This window comes from Triticum aestivum, chromosome 2D (genome assembly GCF_018294505.1).
Source record: "Triticum aestivum cultivar Chinese Spring chromosome 2D, IWGSC CS RefSeq v2.1, whole genome shotgun sequence".
Lineage (NCBI taxonomy): Eukaryota > Viridiplantae > Streptophyta > Magnoliopsida > Poales > Poaceae > Triticum > Triticum aestivum.
In genome coordinates, this window is record NC_057799.1 from 123,304,510 (window position 1) to 123,328,334 (window position 23,825).

General features: G+C 43.9%; 3 protein-coding genes across 7 annotated transcripts; 2 read left to right on the top strand and 1 right to left on the bottom strand.

The window, feature by feature from the left end:
* Positions 1 to 8,547: 8,547 nt before the first annotated feature.
* On the top strand, positions 8,548 to 11,762 carry LOC123052104 (elongation factor 1-delta 1). Of its 5 annotated transcripts, none has more exons than XM_044475195.1 (8): positions 8,548 to 8,716; positions 9,722 to 9,836; positions 9,927 to 10,043; positions 10,141 to 10,219; positions 10,381 to 10,504; positions 10,805 to 10,918; positions 11,026 to 11,187; positions 11,567 to 11,762. In XM_044475195.1, coding segments are annotated over exons 2-8 (681 nt in total). In that variant the 5' UTR covers positions 8,548 to 8,716; positions 9,722 to 9,753; the 3' UTR covers positions 11,569 to 11,762. The 5 variants fall into 5 exon arrangements, with proteins under 5 accessions (XP_044331130.1, XP_044331126.1, XP_044331131.1 ...); XM_044475196.1 differs by having other exon boundaries at positions 8,570 to 8,716; positions 9,725 to 9,836; XM_044475191.1 differs by having other exon boundaries at positions 11,026 to 11,599.
* Positions 11,763 to 18,949: 7,187 nt separating this feature from the next.
* On the bottom strand, positions 18,950 to 20,262 carry LOC123052105 (glyceraldehyde-3-phosphate dehydrogenase 2, cytosolic-like). The gene is made up of 6 exons (XM_044475197.1): positions 20,213 to 20,262; positions 19,941 to 20,096; positions 19,758 to 19,857; positions 19,464 to 19,664; positions 19,213 to 19,287; positions 18,950 to 19,097 (listed from the first exon to the last, which is right to left on the bottom strand). Exons 1-6 carry the CDS (start codon positions 20,260 to 20,262, stop codon positions 18,951 to 18,953), a joined length of 729 nt encoding a protein of 242 aa, XP_044331132.1. The 3' UTR covers position 18,950.
* Positions 20,263 to 21,652: 1,390 nt separating this feature from the next.
* LOC123055707 (uncharacterized) lies at positions 21,653 to 22,446 on the top strand. The gene is made up of 2 exons (XM_044479607.1): positions 21,653 to 22,094; positions 22,196 to 22,446. Exons 1-2 carry the CDS (start codon positions 21,809 to 21,811, stop codon positions 22,444 to 22,446), a joined length of 537 nt encoding a protein of 178 aa, XP_044335542.1. The 5' UTR covers positions 21,653 to 21,808.
* The last annotated feature ends 1,379 nt before the right edge of the window (positions 22,447 to 23,825 follow it).

The following is a 23,825-nucleotide window of genomic DNA, read 5'->3' on the forward strand; positions in this document are numbered from 1 at the left end:
GACTACACCAGTCAAAGCCGCTGTTGTAAGTCCTTAATCCTCATGCCTTTTAACTACTACTTACTCTGACTTGTGCCTTGAACTGCATGGTTTGCAACCAATGTTTATTACTCTTTTCAATTTTATACACAATTGTCTTAGCGTATCATTGCACCTTACAAGGTTTAAAAGAGAGGAGTGATGTTCCTTTGATCTTGACCTGTAATCTAGTTCCGTGCTGGACTTGCCCACACAACGTTACAATTGCCCGTTTGTCTGTTCTTAGTTGTTTTGTGATATGAATAATTTCATAATATGCTTACCGTATTATAAACTTCGTCTCTTTATCCTTAGCCCTCAATACAATGTGAAGAAATAGACAATACGTTAGCGATGGTACATGGTCATATGTTTGGAACCTGGTTTTATTATGTACTTTGCAATAAAATACAACTACTATTTTACATGGGTTCACCAGAATAAGTTCTGTATATAGACCAAAGCTATTTTGTTTGGTTTTACTGCCTCCTTAATATCTTCTGTTCTGGTACTACTAATGTAAAACCACAACTTTTCAGCGAGCTATGGAAAAAATGGTGGAGTGGGTCAGTTCTTGCTGCAGTGGGTCAGTACATGTCCACTAACAGTGCCAAAAGCACGTTCCTGCGTAATACTGGGTTGGTTGTTAAGGCAATCTCGTCCAAACTGCCTCATGATCAAGATATGCAAGCTCAAAACAATGTTGTATCTGCGCTCCAGACACAAGTCGATTCCCTAACAGAGACCCTTTGTGAAACAAGGAGAGACATTGTTCGATGTTGTCAAGATATGCATGGTTTTGAAACCAGACTATCAGACATTTGCTATGTTGTTCAGGAGCCTAGGAGAACTGAAGGCGAAGGTTATGGTGCTCCATCGGACAATACAGCATGAAAACGTAACAGCCAGGTCAAATGAACTGAGCTTCTGAACTTCTGGTGGTGCATTTATCCGCTAGACTGTTAACTTTTATGCCAACCTTCCTTTTGTTTTATAGTTGTAATTTGTTTTGGTGCGATACAAAATTTGTTCTTAACGTGCAGCCACCGGCTGAAGAAAACAGCAAGCCATTTTGTTATAGTGTAGGGTGTTCCCTATATTTGCACTGGTGGCGAACTTTGATGCCCACCGGCTGTAGTTTACATGGGCCTCCTACGGGCCGTAGAAACAATGGGCCTTCTAAGGGCCGTAGAAACAATGGGCCTTCTACGTGGCGTAGAAAGAATGGGCCTTATATGGGCCGTAGACACAATGGGCCTTCTATGGGCTGTATCATCAATGGGCCTTCTACGGGCTTATGATCGGTTGGCCAAACATGGGCCAATAACATACCACATTATGGCCGTAAATGGGCTAGAGTTGAAATCGTCCGTTCATGGGCCGACCATAACGGGCCATCGTTAATCGACCATATTTTGATGACGCTATCAAAACGGCCCAACGTATTAACGGGCCACAAACGGGCCGACTGTAACCACGGGCTGAATTTGGCCCACAAGCAGAAAATGAAAGTAACGGACCGTAAGTAAACGAATGTGGAAATGAGCCCAAGAATAAATGGGCCCCAAGAAGGCCGAAAGATAACATGGGCTGGAAACGGCCCAACTGAATAATGGGCCGTTAATGGGTATAAAGTGATACACTGTTCATTATGGGCCAGTTTCACCACGGGCCGTTAATGGGTATAAAGTGATACACTGTTCATTACGGGCCAGTTTTACCACGGGCCGTTAATGGGCCGAGAGTAATAAGGGCCTCATATGGGCCGAAAGACGTCATGGGCCATACATGGGCCGGAAGTTAAAACGGGCTGGAATTATATTGGACGGCCCAGATGACGCTACTGGGCCTAATTCGGTTAGGCCGTAAACAGGCCCTGGGTTAGCGGGTTGTAAATGGGCTATATGCGAACAGGCCGTTAACATGCTTGCCGTGGGCCGGCCCGCCACCTTTTGACCAAGTCAAACGGGCCGGCCTTTTCACATGAATGGGCCTCTGTTGGGCCGTGCCACGTGTCGACGTATCATAGGCGCTTTGTGTCCAATGAGTGGATGACATCTGTCCCAACGGTGAGCTGACACGTGTTTCCTCCAGCCAATGATGATTTTACACGTGGAAAATCCCCATTGTTCGGGCTGTTAACGGGTTATCGGATCCAAAACTGGACCCGATAGCTTAACGGCGTTCCGTTACGGTGGATGCCACGTGTCGGTCACCCTTGACGAAAGCACTTCTGTGACGCGCGATTTATCATCATGGAAGTGGACACTTCCGTGATGATAATTTTGGTAATGTCATGGAACACTTCTACGACAGCACAGGTATGACTATCTTGATTCTGTCATAAAATTGTCATGGATGTACATGCATGACAAAAAATGCGACCTACTGTGACAAACACGTATCATCACGGAAGTGTATTTTTTTTGTAGTGTATGGACAAGACGATGGCCATGGTGGAATATGATGCACCCCCCACATGGTTCCATCAAGTTGATGATGATGACCACCATTTGGTCTTTTCCACCTCACCTACACCACATGAGTGGAATGACAAAGGTAACATAGGTGAAGGTGATGCTCTTGTCCCACTAGTGGACTATCTTGACATTGATTGCTTGCATGATGTTGATCCACCTATTACCATGCTTCATGCTAGTGCGACTTTCCCCATGCGATGATTTACCCATTTATGATGAGTTTTATGATTGCCATGTGGAGTCTATTAGTTGTGATGCCATGTTACATAGGATTTCTTGTAACGATTCTTTAGGTCACATCATGTTTGACAATCCGCCTGACTTGTCATATGCTATGCATGAGATCAACAATATTTCCAATTTACAATCTCTTCGTAGTGACTATGCATATGCCATTAAAATAAATCCAATTTGCACTTATGGCATAGATGACAAGCCCATGGTTATCGGCATTTGTTTCTCTTGTGATGATATTGATATGCTCCCTTTGCATCATTTCAATCATATGCCATGCCATGACCACCTAGCTTCAGATATGCATTGTTTTGGATGTTGTTCATATTCTCCATATGACGTTTACGATATTTCTCATGAGGAGACCCCCATAGTTTCCTCATCCATATTAGGATATTTTGATCACTCCCATCCATTGCATGATTCCCATGATTATGTGCACAATATGCTCCCCATGAATAACAATGCTATTGATGTGCCATATAATTGCATTCTCAATTTGTGTCCCCATCATGTTATACACAATAACTATTCTTTCATAATGGATGACATGTTCTTATACCATGCATCAAATTTCTTTGAGCGATGCTTATCTTGTGCTAACTCACACGTGCACATACACATCATGATGGATGATGTGTACACTTACCACACACACAATTTCTTTCGTTTGTGTCTCTCTTGTGTAGGTACCCATGAATACTTGTCAACCTCACAATCCCATGAGTTGACAAAACGAGCTCTAGAGAGCAATGATGACTTGGGATCCCATGGATTGGCTTTCACACCGTTCCCATCGCGCAAAGACTTCACGCATTTCTTTTACATGGCCCTCACATGGTTATGGGTTATCGTCCATTACATATTCTATGCCCATCTTGCCATGTTCACTTTGCATGATATGCTCATTCCTATGCTTTTACCATGCATTTATGACCCATGCTTTGCATTACACATGATGATTGATTCTACTACTTGCATGTGCATTTGCAAGCTTGGCGGATGTATTGCTTGTTCTCGCCATGTTTCCTTTGTGATCCATTCCTATGATGATACATTGATCTTGCTTTGTAATCGTGCTTGTGATATGTCATATGCATTGCCTATGCCTATTATTTGCTCACATGACATGAATGCCACGATTTCTTCTAGTATGTTGCATCTTCGCACTACTGGCTTGCACGACATGATTGATTTGCTTGCTTATGTTGCATCACCCATGATTCATACTTGCTCATTTCATGCGGTTGATATCACCTATTGCCATGCTTTGCGCATGATTGCTATTACATGTTGTCATATGTCTCCATATGTTGCATCTCTCATGCTAGATGATTTGCCATCTATTGAGTGCAACGATGCATTTAGCCTTGCTAATGAGATTGCCCCATAGCTTTCTCCCATATGTTTGGAGATTTTGACATATTTCTTGTGAAGCATGCTTGTCTTACTTCTTTGCACCATATACCTAGTGCCATGAATATCGCCATTGTTGCATCATATTATTCATGCACTTGTGCTTCTAATGGTCATGTGGAAGAGAAGAGAACCATCATGATGGATGATGTGTTTATCTACCATGCGCATACGTTCTTTGTTTTGTTGTGTGCATGTGTAGGATACTTGGACTCTGTGTCGACTTCCACTTCACGTGAGTTGACAATCCGAGCTCTTGAGAGCGAGCCTCATACATTCTACCACGACTCGCTTCTACACCGCAATTGCTTGCGCTTCGGCATTGTGAAGGACACACGAGGACATGCTTTCAAGGTGATATCCTTCTCTTTTGAGAACCCCCAAACCATGAGCATGAATATTGTGGATCCTACTTCATGTGTTGCTTGCACCTTGACATATTGCACACATGCTAGAGATCTTGCTTTGACTTATCATTGCCACATTTCCATGCATCACAATATATATGCCTTGTGTGTTGCATCCAAATCTTGGATTACTTGCTACTCTCATATTTTTGGTTGCAACAAATGTCATTTCTTCACATATGCCATGTCCCATTGATTGCTGCATGCTTGCCTTGATTGCCTCACACATGATGAACAATTGGTCTTTCTATTGTGTTGAGTGCCATACTATTTTCACTACACCCTATGCACGTTATGCTTGGATTGTCTTGCACTTGACCCATGTGCTTAGACACTTCATTTTATTTAGCGTGGTGAATGCTTCCTATGCCTACCATGGACCTTTCATTGAGTGCTTCATGAATGTTTGCTATGACCTTGAAGTAGATGCTTGTCCATTTGACACACACATTAGCATCTCTACCTCACACTTGCATGCTTGTTTTCATGATGTCTTTGATTGTGCTCAATTTATGCAATTACATGCCATGTCACAATCCTTTGTCACACCATATGCTATGCTTGATGACGACACTTGTTGGGTGAATCACCTCTTGAATGCTTGGTTTTGCACTAACGCTAACCATGTTTGTTTTTCCAAGTGTTTGTTGTCCTTAATCCTTTTGAAGGAATCAGAAGACGATGCGACACTGGAGAGTACCCTTTTCGAGCATCAAGATGACGAATACTTGGTGAGCGTCCATTTCTACACGGTGAAGCCATCTCTTTCCCATAGTGATTTGGCTTTTGACCCGAGGTCGGATCTTTCCCAAGGGGGGAGATGATGCGAAGCATCCTACGGACATCACCACGTCAAGAGCCCATTTGGCAAGTGACACGTGCGACATCTACTTCACATACATAAAGGTGAATCATCTCCTTTACACGTGTTCACTTGACCCCTTCGAGGATGGTATACTACTTGACATTCCTCTCGTGTGCATTCATAGGTATTGCTGGAGCTTCACGGATGACGAGGAGGAGTGCAAGCGCCAAGGAACACCTACACCATCCGCGAGGGAAGCGTGGAAGCGAAGACGAAAGAAGACGGAGCTGCAGCAAAGCTACAACCATCGGACGTCCGACGAACACTCGACGTCTGGCCACACACCTCCCAGGCGGCCAGAAGAACTACAACTGACACGTGCTACGGCGGCCGGACGACCGACGCCCACCGGACGTCCGACAAGTCCCACTCACCGGACGTCCGACGCCCACTGGATATCCGGTGTCACCTGTCCAGAGAAGAATTGTCGGAAGTCCGACGCCCTCCGGACGTCCGAACCCCCGCGAGCGACTGGACGTTCAACACCAATCGGACGTCCGACACTGCCTGTGCGCAGCTAGGCCTTTGGCCTTGTATCTCTCTCCCACTTACCCCTTCGTGGCTTAGACTATAAACAGGCCTCCTTCACCTCCTTTCTAGGGTTAGCTTAGATTAGACTACACATTGGAGCTTAGCTCATGTACCTCCCCTTGTGGGACTCCTCTCGAGAGAGGAAGAGAGACACTCCATTGGAGTTCAAGGCCTCCATTGGAGAAGATCCCTAGTGGATAGATCACCAAGACCCCATCTCCTTTGGATTTGGGATGAACTCTACCATGTATCTTTCCCTTTGTTGTTCATGTACCTTGTGGATCTTGTGTGTTTGATTGTTTAGTGGATGTGTGATTGGACTTGTTCTTGAGTGTTCCTTTCGTGATTTCCCTCGTGTTCTTCGCGGGATCCTCTCCAAATCGTGAAAGATCGCCCCTAGGGTTCCACCCTACATCATAACTCCTCAGAATTGAAAGAAAAAAGCATGGTTCCGGTAGAGGAAGATGCCGAAGAGGAGGAATCAATTAAGTTTACAAGAGACTCTGGGTCCAAGGGAGTCCTCGGACATGGAATCAAGATGGAGCATTAAGTTTGTCGAACTCGCCTATAAACCTGAAGACCCAAGACGAAGCCACTCTGAGGAGTTTTGATGTCCTCGGCTTGAAGACCTATTCGGGGGCGACGTCGGCCCCATCATAGTGTGACGAGGACATCACTAACAAAGCTACACCCATAACCCCTACTGCTACATATACTAGACCAATTACCAGAGCTCGCGCACGCCAATTAAATTACCAGGTACTTTCGTTTCTTGGGAATGATTCTAATGCTCATGAGAATATGATGCTGCCTAAATTGGATACATTTGTTTTGCTTATAAATGCAGGGCCAAGCATGGACAAGAATGATGAACATTGGAGCATGATCAAGAATGGAGAAGATGGCGCGCGCAAGGGGAGCAAGAACAGAGTTTCTGGTGGATTTTTCAGCAGTTTGGACAAGAACGATGAACATTGGAGCATGATCAAGCATGGAGAAGATGGCGCGCGCAAGGGGAGCATGAACATAGTTTTTGGTGGAGTTTTCAGCAGTTTGGAGCGACCATGATGAAGTACAAGGACATGGACGAAATATACAAGATGACGTTCCATAAATTTCGTCCATAAGCTTAACATAGGTGTTGTGCCACCTTAGTTTTGGGTCAGGCCCATGTAATTTCGAAATACACCTAATAGGCTGGTTTTAGAGTCCGTATTAATAGGGAAAACCACTTAGGACAGAATTTAGTCCCACCTTGCCAAGGGTGGACGAAATTCCCCTTTGTCTCTCTAACAGTACAACCCTTAGGGCGTCGTTTTAGACTTGGGTTTTTTTTAGATTAAAGTTCGCGATAGCTACAACTCGCATCCTTCATTTGTGTTCAACGACTAGACTAAGACATCACAAAACCCCACTTTTATAAATAAAGCTTTTCCTCTTATATTCGCAATATCCAGATTGCAATTTCAATTTCTTACTTGTTTTTCATTTGCGTGCAGGAAATAGAACTTCGTGGTCAAGTTGATCGTGCTCCGGCGTGGTCGATAACCTCTCGGAGTTGGTTTAGCGATTGCTAAGGCGTGACGTCCTCTCACGTTCGTAGTCGGATCGTCCAAGTCTACTTCTCTGAAAACGATAGCCACCATCTCATCGAAAGACGGGACACCATTGCCTCTATCATAGTGGGCTGGGCAAAGGACCCCTGGTTCGTCAACAAGTGGGTTAAGACTGCCGTTTCAAGGTGTACTTAAGATGGAATCCTCCAAAGACTCGGCACATACTCCTAGACATATTTAAATCTTCGGAATGTAATCCCTAGATGTAACCGACCTTATGTAAACCCTAGATACCCCGGTCCCTATATAAGCCGAAGGATTCTAGCTCGTAGGGTAGAGGATTAGACATTCACATACGATCTTGAAGTAGATCATCTTGTATTTTGTACTCCAACATAATCAATAAAACAAAAGCATGATGTAGGGTTTTACCTTTTCGTGAGGGCCCGAACCTGGGTAAACGTCGTCTCCCTTGTTCATCCTGCTATCATCTAACTAAGATCACCAGCTCGGGACCCCTACCCGAGATCTGCCAGATTTAACCCCGACACCCGCGACCAAGGAACCATCCACAAAATCTAGTAGCAACCTCCATTAAGCGCAATAGCCGCCAAAGAAGACGCCTCACCATCAACCTTCTCGTCCCTATCCTGAAGAATGAATCGCCGGGTGTTGTTTGAGGAACCCTAACACCGCTGTCTACCCTTGAGGAATTGGCCAAGGCCGGGCAGCGATCCAAAGATTGCCCCGAGATCAGCCCTAGCCAAAACCCGCAAGGACACGCCGGCGGCAGGGGAGATAAAACTCAACGACAACATAGTCGCCGGAGGAGAGAAACCCTATCGAGAGGGTACTTGCCCAGTTTTGAATGGAGAAGCTCCCCTAACCTCTATATTAACTTTTTTTTAGGGGAACCTCTATATTAACTAATCATGCGTCAACTGGGCCTGATCTCGGGCGCGCATATATGGGCCGGCCAGGTCGGGTTCGCACCAAGACAGCCTAGCAGGCCCACACGCCAGACGCAGATCTAGGGCAAAACTGCCCCGAAGCAAACGGCGACCGTGAGATGCAGATCAAACCGCAGGCACGCCACCACCCATCCCCCCGTTTTAAGGCCCCAAACCCTCTCGAATCCGGACCCCTCCTGCGCCGTCCTCCTCCTCCTCCTCGCCTCCCCGCGGCCACACCTCGACTCGCTCCCTCGAGGTAACCACCCCATCCTCACCGATCCCTCCGCTTCTCCCCGTTGCGTAGATCAGCTCTTAGCTGTTCTCCATCTTCAGTTCTAGGCTACATCTTCGATCTCTTCGCGGTGAATCGCGTGATTTTAGTTTCGCTCTTTAAGTATCTTGTGGATGTGTGATGTTTTGGTCTTCGATCTGGAGGGGCTGTAGCTATTTGCTTAGATAGCGTGTGTTTCAGCAGATCTCGGTTATTGGCTACGGATGTTTTGTTGGTTATTGATGCTGTTTAGGGGTTTAGATCCGATGCGTTGTGTGTTCTGCTCGTGTCACATACTTCGCAGCAGGAAGAATAATTTGCGGCAAAGAGCATCTTGATCGTATTTGTTTTGTGGACATCCGTAGTATCTGTAATGGAAGATGAGAAATAGAATAAATTCTTGCCTTTTTTTTGCCTCAGTGAAGGTGAAGTTGGTAGTAAATCAGCGAACGTGCTCCTATCAAATGCCAACTGAATGGATTTGGCCTGTGTTGCTTGTCAGTTTACATGGTTGTTACCCCTATCTACCTAGTTGTTTTGAATGCGCCACATCCCTGCGCGTGATTTATCTTGAACATAATCATGTTGTGTCAATCAGTTATCTATCCGCGCACCTGCTGTGTGTACCATGTCAATTGCTTGCCATCCAAATTTATGCTTTTTGTGTTTTCAAACACAGATGTCTAGTGTTGATGCATGTTGTTTTGTCAGTATGATATCTCAGTGGTTTGTTCTTAGTTGTTTCTCTTCTGCCTAATTATGCAGCTGTTCTGCCGTGTCGATTTGATTAGATAGTTCTCTCCAAATCCTTTTTTCGTTGTTTGAAATCAGTAGCTTGTTTGCTTCCTGAGTTATGGGGGGGTCCTGTTACATAGATAGGATTAGGATCAGTAGCTTGTTTGCTTGTAAGCTGGCTTGTGGTTTTGTAGTTAAATTCCACAGTTTGTGTGCCAAAATCCACTGTTCTTACATCGTTCTCTTCTTTACCAGTAGATCATCTGTTCCATCCTTTTGAGGCTGAGATGGCGGCTACCTTCAATGTTAATGCTGAGGCAGGCCTTAAAAAGCTTGATGGCTACCTTCTGTCTCGCAGTTACATCTCTGGGTATGTGTTTCATACTTTCATGCCATGCTTGTTTACTGTAAATGGTTGTATTTGTGGCATCAGTCTTACCCTTTTAAATTTATTCTGTAGATACCAAGCTTCCAAGGATGACTTGGCTGTGTATTCAGAGTTCTCAGTTGCTCCACCATCAACTTGCACCAATGTTGCAAGGTGGTACAATCACATTGATGCACTCCTGAAGCTGAGGTATGCACTCAAATCTAATTTCAATTCAGAACAGCCTTACATTTCCTGTTGTCACACAAGTGATGCTAATTTATGTAAACAAACTATTCATGTTCAGTGGAGTTACTGCCCCTGGTCAAGGTGTGAAGGTTCTGTCATCAGTTGTCCCTGAAACCTCAACTACTGATGTTGCTGAGGTTACAGTCATAACCCTTCTGCTCTGGACTAATCTAATGATTTCTTTTGCATAAGTGTGCCAACTGCCGAACTGGTTCTTGTGGCTGGTTGTTGTTGGGTATTTGTGTGGTTTAAATTTTCCAGTATCACAGTATAACATCATGTATCCTCTACTTTGCAGGCTCCTGCAGCTGATGATGACGATGACAGCGATGTTGACCTTTTTGGAGAGGAAACCGAGGAGGAGAAAAAGGCAGCTGAAGAGCGCGCTGCCAAAGCAAAGGCTTCTACCAAGAAGAAAGAATGTATGTTATCCTACATTCTCTGTATTTTATTGTCTCATTTATAGCTTTGCATTGAACTATATTGCGAAGCATGTCATTTAATATGTTCTAATATTGTATGGCTGAAGCAATTATTTTGTACCCTCAAAATTCATGACTGAGTATTAGTGAAGAATGCATGTTATTTTACACTGCACTTCATTGTTTCATCTATGTCTCTATGTGGCACTTTATTTATAAACATTGTTTTAAGCTACTGTTTGTGCTGTTAAACTTCAAAACTCAATTTTTGTACTAATTTGGTACTTTTGTTGTTGTCAGCTGGCAAGTCATCAGTTTTGCTTGATGTTAAGCCATGGGACGATGAGACCGACATGGTCAAGCTGGAGGAAGCTGTCCGAAGCATCAAGATGGAGGGCCTTCTGTGGGGTGCTTGTATGTCACTACTCTTGAATGTTTTTCTGCTGACGGTGGTACATTTTATTTTTCTGTCTGCACAATTTACTTGTTTTGTAATGTTGTGGGTTTGCCGTCCCTTGCAGCCAAGCTCATGCCCGTTGGATATGGCATCAAGAAGCTCCAGATTATGATGACCATCATTGATGACCTCGTCTCTGTCGACACTCTTATTGAAGACCATCTCTGCGTTGAACCAGCCAACGAGTACATCCAGAGCTGTGACATTGTTGCCTTCAACAAAATCTGTAAGTTTCTTCTGCCCGTTTAATTTCCTAGCCTAGCTGTGACGGTACTGGCTGTCCATTCTTCTGGAAGTCATACCACACCATTACTGTTTGTGGCTATTTCTGTCTCACCGGTACTGGCTTGTGCTCAGCTGGTCTAGATGCTACTCCCTCCCTCTGAAAAAGCTTGTCCCTCAAATCGATGTATCTAGCACCAAATTAGTGGTAGATACATCCATTTGAAGAACAAGCTTGGGACAAGCTTTTCCGGACAGAGGGAGTATGTTACGACGTCCAATCCTGGTCTCCATTTCATCTACCCAATCCACGTCTAGTTCTGTCTTGGACCTTTTGATTAAGAAGACTCAGCCCTAACTTTGGTAAACCTGTTTTACTGCAGAAATCTTCCTGAGGCAGGTGATGGCGGTGGGCGCACAATATATCTACAGTTTTCTGTTGCCGTGATGGTGTCGTAGCTAAAGCAAGCATAACATATCTGCCCTGTGAGGTTTTTGGACCTTAGATCGAGTTGATTCGTAGTATTACTACTGAGTGTTATTTGCTTCGTATGAAATGAGACAATGTGGTTGGATTCCTGTTGCTATTCTCTTCTGTCTGCCGTCTTCATCGGAGCTACTTGTGTGTACTCGCCTACTTTTCTCCCTTAGATGCCTGGACGCCGGAGCTGTTTTTTGGTTTGAATTACAAGCATGCCCCTGTGCCGTGTTCCCCAGCTCTCCCTGTGTACGTGTGGCTAGCTGGTGCTTGTAGTCACCAGTCTTCAGTCAGTTCCTGCTAACCTGTGGCCATGGAAATTTGAGGATTCAGCAAGTTGATTTCTACATAGAAGTATAATCTTAACTGCAAGAGCCATAGAAAGTGCCACTGACGTGTATCCCCACTCGTTGTCGTACCAGGAGACAAGCTTGACAAAGTTGTCGTTCAGAGCAATCCCGGCCTTGGCATCGAAGATGCTGGACCTGTTATGGGTGTTGAAATAAAACGAGAGAGACGGGAGACCGAGAAGTAAAAGTGAATCCTTATTATCATTGATGACATGTTACACATATATATAGCCCTCGAAGGGCTGTCTCCGAAGGGACACGAAGCAACCGCCTCCTTTAGGAAAAGTAGGGATTAATAGGATTAATTAAATCTTAACACTCCCCCTAATCCATACTTGTTAGTGTAAGTATCGTCATCTTGAGAAGCTCCTCCAAAAATCCCGTGGGAAAAATATGAGGAGATATGTGTTCTATATGTTGCTAAAACTCCTTCAAACCCAGTGGGAAAAATAAGAAGAAAATGATGCAACATATAATGGTTATTGTCTCTTTTAACTCAATACGAGAAAACCCATAGAGTTTAGAGGACAATAAATATGTTGTATATACTTTCCTAAAAAACCCCGTTGGGGAAAATTGAAAGTATGACATATGATCTCATGTTGATATTATCTCATAAAAAACCTTTATGAGAACCTGTAAAGTAAACTCATGAAGGGAAAAAGAGTATAATATGATGCATTGAACAGGAACAATTCAGGAAGATACTCCCCCTAATTCTTGCAAAATTCGAAGCCGTCACATACCAAAACGTAGAAGTTGGTAGAGACCCGCTGAACAAATCAGTCGCATGATTTGACTTGCAAGATATGCAATATAGTGATATTGCTTATTATGTAACCTGTTTGCATCCGGGCAACACAAGAAACATTATCATTGAGATAATGGTTGGTGAATGTAGCCATGAGGTCTGATTTGAAGACTCTTCATGAGAGGGCTACCACACCTAGTAGGAACACTAGACTTGTCTACGATCTGACATAGTGGGGATCTAATCGATGTATCCAATGATATTGGTGTTCAGATTTCTCCGAAACTGAAAAACTAGGACAAGATGTTTCATGCCTTGGAGATATCGAAAGATATTCTTGAGTACCAACCAATTGTGTTTGGTGGATCCAATGGCATTATGGAACGTTAAGTCCCAATATCTCATTTCCATCATCTCTTGGTCTAATAGATCTTTCTCTACGTCTAGAGAATGAACTACCATGAGAGTTATGGATAGATAAGATTTGTCCACAATGAATTTCTCCAATATATTTTGGATATAGACAACATAGTATACCATAATGTACGAATGAAGGTGCTCAAGTTGTAGTAACGAGCGGTATTTTGATTTACCCAAATCCTTCATTTTAAAGTCCGTCACTTAGATGATTACATGTGTCGTCATTGCATACACACAACATATGGATAATCATCATTGTAGGAGTAATCCTTGTGCATAAGGATCTCACTACATCGGTTGTACCATATGTACCGACAACAATAAGCCGTATGGTGGCTTACCGATTTTACACAATGTATGTTGCATTTTGTATTTCGACTCAGAATTGAGATTCCATCAGAAATCAATCATGTATGTCTGAATCTAGTGATCCACATGGATATGTGATCACTACATCTATCAACTGCAGAGATAGATGATTTCATACTGCCAATGGTATAAGTTATCAGAAAGAGATTCCACCTCTGGAGAATAGTTGGGTATCTGCGTGAACCCTTGTGCTACAATACTTGCTCTTTGTTTCACCACCTCGTTGTTCTCAATTCTGTTTCCAGAAGAAAACTGGTGTAGGTATTTCTTATGAATACCTTCCCATTATTGAGCAAGATCATTTCTATCTAGATTATACTCTTTGCTTGAGTTCAGTCCGAGTGTTGTTCACACTTTGCCATGGCCATGGTCTTTGGACCTGAATCATGTGAAAGGTTTTGCAATCTAGTTGAGAAATGTATGTCGACAATTGTAGACTTTCGATTATTTGATTCTCCAGAATCTATATATCAATATAGAGTTGATGGAAATATCGTTACCCATGGTGACTGCTCGCGATTTCCCAATGCGATTGAGTCGGGTATTCCGATGTCCCGGCCATTGTGTGCACTATGACCTGGGTTGGTGGAGGTTTCCCATCCACTGGGTGTATACTACCCATTAGGTGTCTGTCAACGTGAAGTTGACTTGCATTTACTGATTCACAGGTCTTGATATCCTTGCTTGCGAGAAGCTGAATCCTGATGTACTTTTGCCATACATCTCCCCCTGTTGCTTTGAATGGGGAGTGGAGTGGATCTTTGTTGGTACCTCCACTCTTTCAGGCATACTTATGCAGGATTTGTAGGATTGTGTGACACCTTTATAGTCAGTAAATGAATCTGGCAGGTTATGCAAACCTTCTGAACGCATGGTTCAGCTCTTTGAGTACGTGGATTTGAGGCAGAAATGTGTTGAACATTTCACTAATTTCCTGGCATTCTTTATGGTACTTGAAATCTCCCCCTAATGCCTGGAAATATTCCTCATGAATCAGCATACTGGCCTTGAATAACTCCCCAAGCGAGGGGCTTGAGGTATTGACGGAAATACAGTTATTCCTCACATAGATCCCAACTATATGTTGAGGGGCCAATGATGTATGTCGGGTGGTGATATCGGTATACAACCGAATTACCGCAGATGGGAAATACTTGGTAGATTTCCACGTATCAAACATATAGAGGGGAATAATAGTATGCAGTTTGGTTATGAACGTGTAAAACTGCATGACTCCAACATAAAGTTGGTAAGTTGCAATTCCAAAGTAAAGATAATGCAATGAGCTTAACTCTTTGGATAAAGGATTCTACCAAGCCATTTTGAGTCTAGACATTAGGATAAATTGCTAAACTTCAATCCGAGCGCCATAGAGAAGGCATGAGGAGAATTCTGCAATATTATCCATTCGATTTGCTTGAAATCGATGTCAGGATAATGAGCCAATGGTTTCGTGTGAATAAAGCACACACTTGACCATCATGTAGATATGTCTTTTAGAACCATGGAATACCTGAATAGTCTAGTCAATGGATGGGAAGAGCCACTTACCTCAACTTGATGCATTCAAGGAGTCTGAGTGGTTCAGCGTAGACTTTAAGGTGTGCGAGCCTTAAAATTAGCTTCCCTATGTCACTTGTAGTGCACATAAAATCCAAATGTTGTTAGAATTTAGCATCATAATAATCATAAACTATTGGAATCGCTGATAGTTTCGGTTTCAACCCAGTGCCTCGATGACCAAGGCGAGTATGCCAAGTGTGTCATGTACAAGACACTCTAGAAAACTATCTCGTATGCAACATGTGCTACGGGTTGTGTTGTATGTGTAGTACAATCCAGATGACACACAGAGAATGTGCTTGCCATATCCGTTGCATATGGTAAAGAGAAGTTATTTCTCTTTGTTGTCATCATAAGTTTCGCTATCAAAACTATTTTGACGGATACCTCCATAGTTTAGTAGGGTATGAGTAAAACCTGGGAAGCAATAAAGCATCTCGACATTACTCGAGTACCCACAGGGATAGTAAATACGACTCGAGTTGAGCCAACAAATACCTCATCGCGTCTAGCGATTTTAAAATATCTCCTTTCTCTCAATGAGAGTGGAAACATTGGACTTCCCTGAGTATAGAGTTTGTGGTGCATATGTCCACAAGGCACATATCATTTTTCATCGGATTGACTCCCGTAGAAATCTATATATAGACATGAAGATTCTCAATATGAAAATCACTGTCGGATATATAGAATACATACAGATGTATTTGTACCAAAGTGCCGATACAATATATTGTGATATAAAATATATGATGACAACAATACTTATGTTGTTGTTACAACATCGTAAATGGACATTAATTATATTGACCACTCATGAGATTGAAAGACTATTCATAGTCTCCAAACATGTTGGTTGAGGCATATTCAACCATCACATTCTCTGTACCCATAGGGTCCGTCACAGCTGGTGATGTCGGATTGAAGGTTGAAGTAAGATTCAAACCTTTTCCCTTGAGGTTCATTGTATCCCAGGAATTGCTGAAACAGAATAACCAGATGTTGAGATCTGAATCTAATGCCTTATGATATATAAGACACCATTTTTCTGTTAGCCGTGTGATCCTGACTAAGGGTGAATACAGGATTGCACACATTATCCCACGAGACACAAGAGCAATCATGATGTCCATGGCCCAGATAGGGCAGCGGTGGCCATTGAGGGCGAATGCCTCAAACTCTATAGCCATATGTTACCTCTATGGGTAAACCAGAGATAATTAATTTACAACCAGTAAATTAAAGACCATCATGGTTGATGTTGTAATTAACTTAGCAAAATCGATGGATATTTCAAGAAATTATCTTGAACCATTAGTGTGAACTTCAAATAAGCATGACACCTTGTAGATACTCCCCAAAATAAATTTCGGGGTCCATCTCTCAGCACTAGAGAGTATAATCTGATGAAATCAGTAGATACTCGTATTTCTAGTACCCTATGTCATAACTTAATAAAATGCATGGGAGAGCACAATGTTGAGCAATCATAATGTCAAATATGACGAAATGTTGACTTTAACAGTAGTCATTGATAATCTGCGAAGACAGTAGATCTATATGACTACCTTGTGATCCCAACACATCAATTTGAAGACTCACTAAGAATTTTGCATATCAATTCTTGAATTGATTTGTATTTGCAAGAAACTAAAATAAGTCTCAATTGCAAATAGTTGATGTATAATTTTAACATGTAGAACATGGAAATATATTACATCATAGATAGATTCTGGAATACATATGGTACTCAACAGAAAAACACTACTAATATAGTGAATAGTAATGATGTTGCAAACTTGATCCTCAAGTGATAAACTTGAATTGTATAGATCTCAAATTAAATGAGATCTTGTATCAAATTGCAAGATAATTCAGCAAAGTGAATTAATATTTTGCGAGAGAAAATTGATCTCAACCGCAATTATTTTACGAGAAAAAAAATTCTCAATCGCAAATCAATATTGTTGTGCGAGAAAACTTAATTTCAATCGCAATGCAGAACATATTATAGGAATTGCTAGAGAGCAAATATGTTGAACATGTCCCATTTTCACAGAGTATATCTGAAATCATCATTTACATATTGTAAATGTGATATGGAGAGATCAACCTTCAACGTAAATTTGTAGTACAGCGAGTGTCCGTTGGATGCCACAACAGTCACCGCGCCATGCTACGTCCTCCGGCCATGGGCCCCGCGCGCCGGTGGGTGCTGCCGCCGTCCAAGGGGGCATGTGCGCATGTCCGGCCGCTGGCTTCCGGGCCGTGCCGGAAGACTGCCGGAATCCGTGGATGCGCGACCAAGAGCAGGGGCTGAGCAGGCATCGCTGCACCATGGGCCGCCATGGCGGCGTCTCAGTGCCGCCCGCAATTGGGGAAGCAGAGGTCGAGCCTGGCACGTCGAAACTGTAGGTGGCCGCGCTAAGCGCTGACGGGCTGGGAGCCCACGAGGTCATGCCGCCGCCGCGCTCGCGTGGCAAGCGCAGCGCCGTCGCGCAGGACGGAGCCGCCGGACCGCGGCGCCGGGTGTGCACCCCGCAACCGGTAGGAGGAGCGCCGCGTTGGTAGCCGGTCCAGGTCCGAGCCACCACGCATCAGCCGCCAAAAGAGAGGACGCCGTCAGGAGCGCGGGGAACACCGCTTGGCACCGTCGCGCTGCACGGGTGCGAGCCGAGGGCTGCGTTGGCCGCCGCTGCCGCTCTCAGACTGGACGCCGGCTGAGAGAATCCGTGGTCCGCGCACGGCATGGCGCCGTCGTTCCTTACTTTGGTTGACGCGGCCATGCACTGGAGGGCGTCGTACACCACCGAGCCCACTGGAGTGCGCTGTGTCCAAATCCGCTGATGCGCGGTGATCGCCGGCCGAAGGCTTCCACCATCAGGGGCTGGAATCGATTCCATGCCCATACCTGCCAAAGTCGTCGCCGGTATTTATGCCATCTCCGTTGAAGAATTCTCCCGATTCTTGCATGGGGTAGCAATCGGTGTCTCAATGTCCTCATCTCCATGAATTCATTCGCGATCCAGAACAGACGATTCATATGTGCATAAGATGAACAGAAGACACATGATTAGATCTATGATAATAATCACAAAAGACAACCAAGTTGGTTTCTTCAACTCAATTTCTTGCACGGATGCATGAGGGATGCATTCTCGTCTTTTCTGTGGTGCGCCGCTCTTGCCGTGAAGAAGGCAGTTACGGATGAGATCGCCGTGAGCGGCCGTCGCCACGGCTGGGTACCGCCGACGCAAGAGCCGCTCGTGGGAGAGGCCTCGCCGGGATAGCGACGGGACCGCCGCCGCCGATCTACGCGGATGCCAGACGAGGGGCGCTACTGCTCGTGTGAAGCCGATTGGATCGCTCTGCCGGGAGCATGCTGATAACGTGTTGAAATAAAACGAGAGAGACGGAAGACCGAGAAGTAAAAGTGAATCCTTGTTATCATTGATGACATGTTACACATATATATAGCCCCCGAAGGGCTGTCTCCGAAGGGACACGAAGCAATCGCCTCCTTTAGGAAAAGTAGGGATTAATAGGATTAATTAAATCCTAACAATGGGTAAAGTGGCAATCAAAATGCACCCATTAATAAAGAGTAGTAACATGGCTATTGTCAAAGCAATGGTAAACAACACCTGTTGTCACCCTGGAAGTCAGTGGAAACAAGGTCCTCATCAACGTAACCCAAAATGCCCTTGAGGTTTCCCTCAGAAAATCAGATCAGTACACATCAATACTGCTCATAGGTGGTATGTGGCCCAAATACCAAAACCAGAAACCATATGCGCATCGTAGCAAAGGAAATTGTTCCTGGTTGGTGGCGTTACTCACTTGATAGCAGTCTTAATCTGATCATAGGTTGCTGGCTTCGCAAGTCTAACAGTCAGATCAACAACAGAAACATCAACAGTGGGAACACGGAAGGCCATTCCAGTCAACTTTCCGTTAAGCTCTGGGAGCACCTTGCCAACAGCCTGCAGGAAATCAAACAGTTACAATTAAATGGTAATCCATCAAACAGATTATTATATTAAGCTACAGTGTTCAATCAGATAACTGATGGTATAATAGAAGGCCAGCTGAATATACCTTTGCGGCACCAGTGCTGCTTGGAATGACCTCTCCAGTCCTTGCTGGAAGGACCATCAACAGTCTTCTGGGTTGCTGTAAATTCAAATTTCAGCCACACATAAGCATACTAGTCAAAGATAAAATATAAAATGTTGAAGAAAAAACCCAGTGTAATGCATTACCAGTCATGGCATGAACTGTGGTCATCAAACCCTCAATGATGCCAAACCTGTCATTGATAACCTGAAAGAAACAAATTATCAGCATACCATTCCCAATATTGGCGGTTGGTTTGAGCAGCACAAAACTGCAATGATAAGCACCTTAGCAAGAGGAGCAAGGCAGTTAGTGGTGCAGCTAGCGTTGGCGACAATGTCGATGTCAGACTTGTATTCCTTCTCATCGACACCACAGACAAACATGGGAGCATCCTTGCTGGGAGCAGAAATGATGACCTTCTTGGCACCACCCTGAAAGTGGTGACACAGAAAACTAATTTAGTACAGATATAAACAAGAAGAAAGGTTCAGGTACCATGAAATGGAAACTGTGAACGAATGTACCTTAATGTGAGCTGCAGCCTTGTCCTTGTCAGTGAAAACACCGGTGGACTCAACAACGTACTCAGCACCAGCAGCAGCCCATGGGATCTCCTCAGGGTTCCTATATCAGGACATTGTATGATCAGCCTGTATAGCTTTACATTGAAATCAACTGCATGGCCACAAAAATGAACGGTGACAAACCTGCAGCCAAACACAGCAACCTCCTTCTCACCGAAGAGAAGGGTCTTGGGGTGGACGCAGAGTATATGGTCACGAGCACATATGCGCTCGATATCTTGTGCCTTCGCTAGCGCATGGGGATCTGGGCCAATTCCTAATACGGTTGGTTTTGAAGCCCTGGTAATTGCGCACTGTGCCAAAATACATATGTGTCAGGTGCTAGGAGTGGGCCAGCTGCTTGGCGGCCGTCTCCCGATGATGGGCTGAGCCGTGGCCCAGGTTCGTTGTTGTACCTCTGTTCCGTGGCTCGGATAAGATGCTTTCCGTCAAGATCGACAACCATCCTAAAAAAAGAGAGCGACAGCCTTGAAACGACTGCAGATCCAGACTCTTCTTCCCCAATGCGGCAGCCATTTTAGGTGACGAGGTAGAGAGGGAGGAAGTGGGAGAACGGGCGACCGACGCTTAATGGAGTTCCTCATGCATCCAATCCGTAGGTATGAGAGTGATTTTCCCCCAATTTGCGTGTGATCTGTAGAGTGGAGCACAGGGGACTGAGGTTTATTTGCTTTCTCTGCCATAGATCCACGCTGAGTGAGGAGGTAGGAGAGAGTCTGCTGCCGGAGTTTGCCGGCGGACGGTAACAGGCGAACGGTGGTGGTGCCGTTGCTGGAGGGCACGGGTGTGAGCGGCGATGGGCGGATCTGCGTGGCGTCTGCACCGGCGGCGACAAGCGGAGATGGGCGAATCTGCAACGTGGCTCAAGCGGCAACAGTGAGAAGGACAACTCGCCTCCGACTTCTGAGCTCTCCATAGGAAAGATAAATCCCCAGGCTCCTGGTTGGAATAAAAGGTGAGGGAACTGAATTTAAAATTTGATCTGTGCTATGAAGAATTTCACTAAACGTATTTCCAGGCTGTTTGTGGCCGTGCATTGTTGGTTGAATTCTTGGTGTGGCAGTAATCCATGGTCTGATTTGAATTAGTGTGAGGACCAAGGTTTTGGATTCCGAATGGACAAATTTTCTCGTGGTGGGGTGAGATTCTCGGTTACCACGGTTACCGAGAAATACCGAATATATTTCAGACGAAATTTATTTTTGAATTTTGAATTCAATTTTTTTTAGACTAGATATAGATAGCACTTAAACTGATCTTACAAAAAGAAGTGATAGTATCTCAGTGGAATGTCTATACGCTATAGGTAAAGAGGTCGCGAGTTTGACTCTTCCAAGCTACTTCTTTTTTTACGTAATTCAAAAAAATAGGCAAAAAATGTTGTGTAGAGATGGGGAATGGAACCTGCGTCGTCTAGGTGCAGTAAGTACACGGTTACCACCGCGCCGCAGCTTCGTTCGGTGATATTATTGAGATGCTCCCCTATTTCATCGTACATTGGACGTAAAAATTCAAAAAATTCGGAATTTTTTGCTCGGGGTCCATCTTTCTCGTGGGGCAGCGAGAAACTCGGTATCCGCCCGGTAACCGTTTTTCTCGGGCGGTACCCAAAACCGTGGTGAGGACTTGATGTTTTAATCTAATTAGGCTTCATGTGAGTTAGTAGTTTGAACTGCAATTAGATGAGCAGAGAATCAGTTTGGTTGACACAAATCATTTGTAATCCCTCTCAGGTTGAGAATTTTTTATGAGCTTACCGATGACAAATGTTGATGCCTTGCTAAGAATAATCTCTTTCAAACTTGAAGGGGGCCGAGCAGTACGAACATCAGCCCCTAGCACTGACAGTGTGGTCAAGGAAGATGCGGACGTGAACAAGGTTGTACCACTTGTGCAAGACGAAGATAACAATTGCCCAGGTAAGATAGTAGGTCCATCTTCAGAAGAATGGTTTGCAATTAGACTATTTTGTTTTTGCAAAATGTGAATGGATGATCATATATGATAACACATCTTGGGGCTTGTTTCTGGTAGCTGATGCTGGTTTAATGGATGTTGTTCTGGAGGAGATCAACGCGATGCATGTACATGCCTCTCAGGCAGCATCATGCGATGTTAGGGCACGCACAAGCATCCCATTGGTAAAACAAGAAGGTGTTGGAGATGGTGATGTGCAGGGGCCTGATGATGTGGTTGTGCGCACGGTGGAGCGGATAGATGACGTGCATCTAGATGATCAACTTGCTCGGCAACTTGAAGCAGAGCTGGATGCGGAATGTGAGTACAGAAAAAAACTTTGATCTAAAAATGCTTACTGATTCCTGGATGCAGAAGCAACTTATAATTGTGTGCTTACTTTTGTGTGTATGCTTTTGCAGATGAGATGGAGATAGCATCCCGTGCACCGGCTGCGAGTGCGACGACGGGTTTGGTTCACGAGGTTATTGACATCTCTGATGATGAAAGCAATGATGAAATTGATATGGAAGAATGGTCTGATGATCCTGAGCACGCTAAGTTGTCTGAGACAGACAGAAAGCTGAGGGAGCAAGAGCTGCAAGATCCAGATGTCACGAAAATGTATCAAGAAATGTATGATAAAAATGATGGTCCGTGGGAAGAAGACTGAGGTTGCAATGATGTATCAAAAATTGTATGATTAAAATGGTAAGTTTGCGTGAAGGCAGAAATGAGGTGATGCAAAACATGGTGGTCATGTATTGGACACGAATGAACTAATGCATTTATGTTTTGCTACAGCAACTAAAGCTGAGATCGCCAATGCGACAGCAAACCAAAGCTTTGCTCAGGAGGTCGAACCGGCAGGTCGAGAAACAAGCCCTGTGGAGGGTGGCCATAGAGGTATGATAGTAAACAAAGTATACTACCACAAATGTGAAATATGTTGACACTGATTTACTTGATCTGTCAATTGTACATGCAGATGTTCAGGTTGATAAAAGTGCGAATGAGAATTGCCGTCGCTGGCAGGCAAATATCGAAGGTTAGACGCACTGAAAAAAGTTCATACCTTTAAACACAACTTCTAAAATGTCTTTTGTGGAATGCAGTTTGAATATTTACTAAGAAACAACTTTGCTTTGCAGGACGGGCGTCATAGGTGGTTCTCAGCCATGATGGTGGTTGTTGATTTGATTCTCTTTATAGCCTTGAAGTAATGCTTGGTTTGATTCTCTGCATTACAATGCTTGGTTTACTACAGATAGCATATACATTTAAGTTCCCTCCTGAGAATTGTATTAGAACTACTACCCTGATTACATATGCAATTTGCATAATATATTTGGATGGATGCCCCCCTGATTTTAAGTATAATTTGGTGAGGGAATTTTTGTATCGATGTTCTTATATGAGGTTTCTGTGGTGAGTAGTCAGATCACTCTTACAGACTTTTGTTCTTAGATTTGAAATCTGTAGCTCACATAATACAACAATCAGTTGTTGTAGCTGAGCACCTTTTGTTTTTCTTCAGTACAACCACATTTTTTTCTTCAGCTCTCAAACTGCAGCTTGCATGGTTGTGCTTCTTAGCTCTTAGTTTTCCCAGCTCTTAAAATGCAATTCAAATGGTTGTGATATATATTTATCCTAGATAGACAATCAGTGTTCTTCTATCTAGTTTTACACGGACAAGTCTAAAAGGAATGTTTCTCAGTTTCATTGATCCTCTTTTTTTAGAAATATAATAGCATTTTTATTTCAGAGCTTGTATTACAGCTTGAGATGATGCTTAAACTGTCTTCTCAACATGTTTTCTTCTGTGTTATGGTTCAGTCTTTCTTCAGTTACTCCTTTCAGTATATATCATTGTCTACTTTTGGTTCAGCCATGAAGTAATGCTTGGTTTGATTCAGGTGTCAGTGTTGTCCCAAATTCTGAAAGTACTCGCTATGCCTTTGGTCATCAGCCATTATCCTTCTTTTGTGTCTGTGCACTGCTGTAATCACGGGTTCTACTAACAAAATACGACCGCTGCCTGTCATCATC

Excerpts from the sequence above, each read along its gene's own strand:
- LOC123052105 (XM_044475197.1), bottom strand. The coding sequence starts at position 20,262 with ATGGTTGTCGATCTTGACGGAAAGCATCTTATCCGAGCCACGGAACAG. Across the intron at positions 19,858-19,940 it reads GTTGCTGTGTTTGGCTGCAG|GAACCCTGAGGAGATCCCAT; the intron begins GTTTGTCACCGT and ends GTCCTGATATAG. Across the intron at positions 19,098-19,212 it reads GCAGCACTGGTGCCGCAAAG|GCTGTTGGCAAGGTGCTCCC; the intron begins GTATATTCAGCT and ends GATTTCCTGCAG.
- LOC123052104 (XM_044475191.1), top strand. The coding sequence starts at position 9,754 with ATGGCGGCTACCTTCAATGTTAATGCTGAGGCAGGCCTTAAAAAGCTT. Across the intron at positions 9,837-9,926 it reads TCTCGCAGTTACATCTCTGG|ATACCAAGCTTCCAAGGATG; the intron begins GTATGTGTTTCA and ends TTTATTCTGTAG. Across the intron at positions 10,505-10,804 it reads TTCTACCAAGAAGAAAGAAT|CTGGCAAGTCATCAGTTTTG; the intron begins GTATGTTATCCT and ends TGTTGTTGTCAG.
- LOC123055707 (XM_044479607.1), top strand. The coding sequence starts at position 21,809 with ATGATCATATATGATAACACATCTTGGGGCTTGTTTCTGGTAGCTGAT. Across the intron at positions 22,095-22,195 it reads AGCAGAGCTGGATGCGGAAT|ATGAGATGGAGATAGCATCC; the intron begins GTGAGTACAGAA and ends ATGCTTTTGCAG.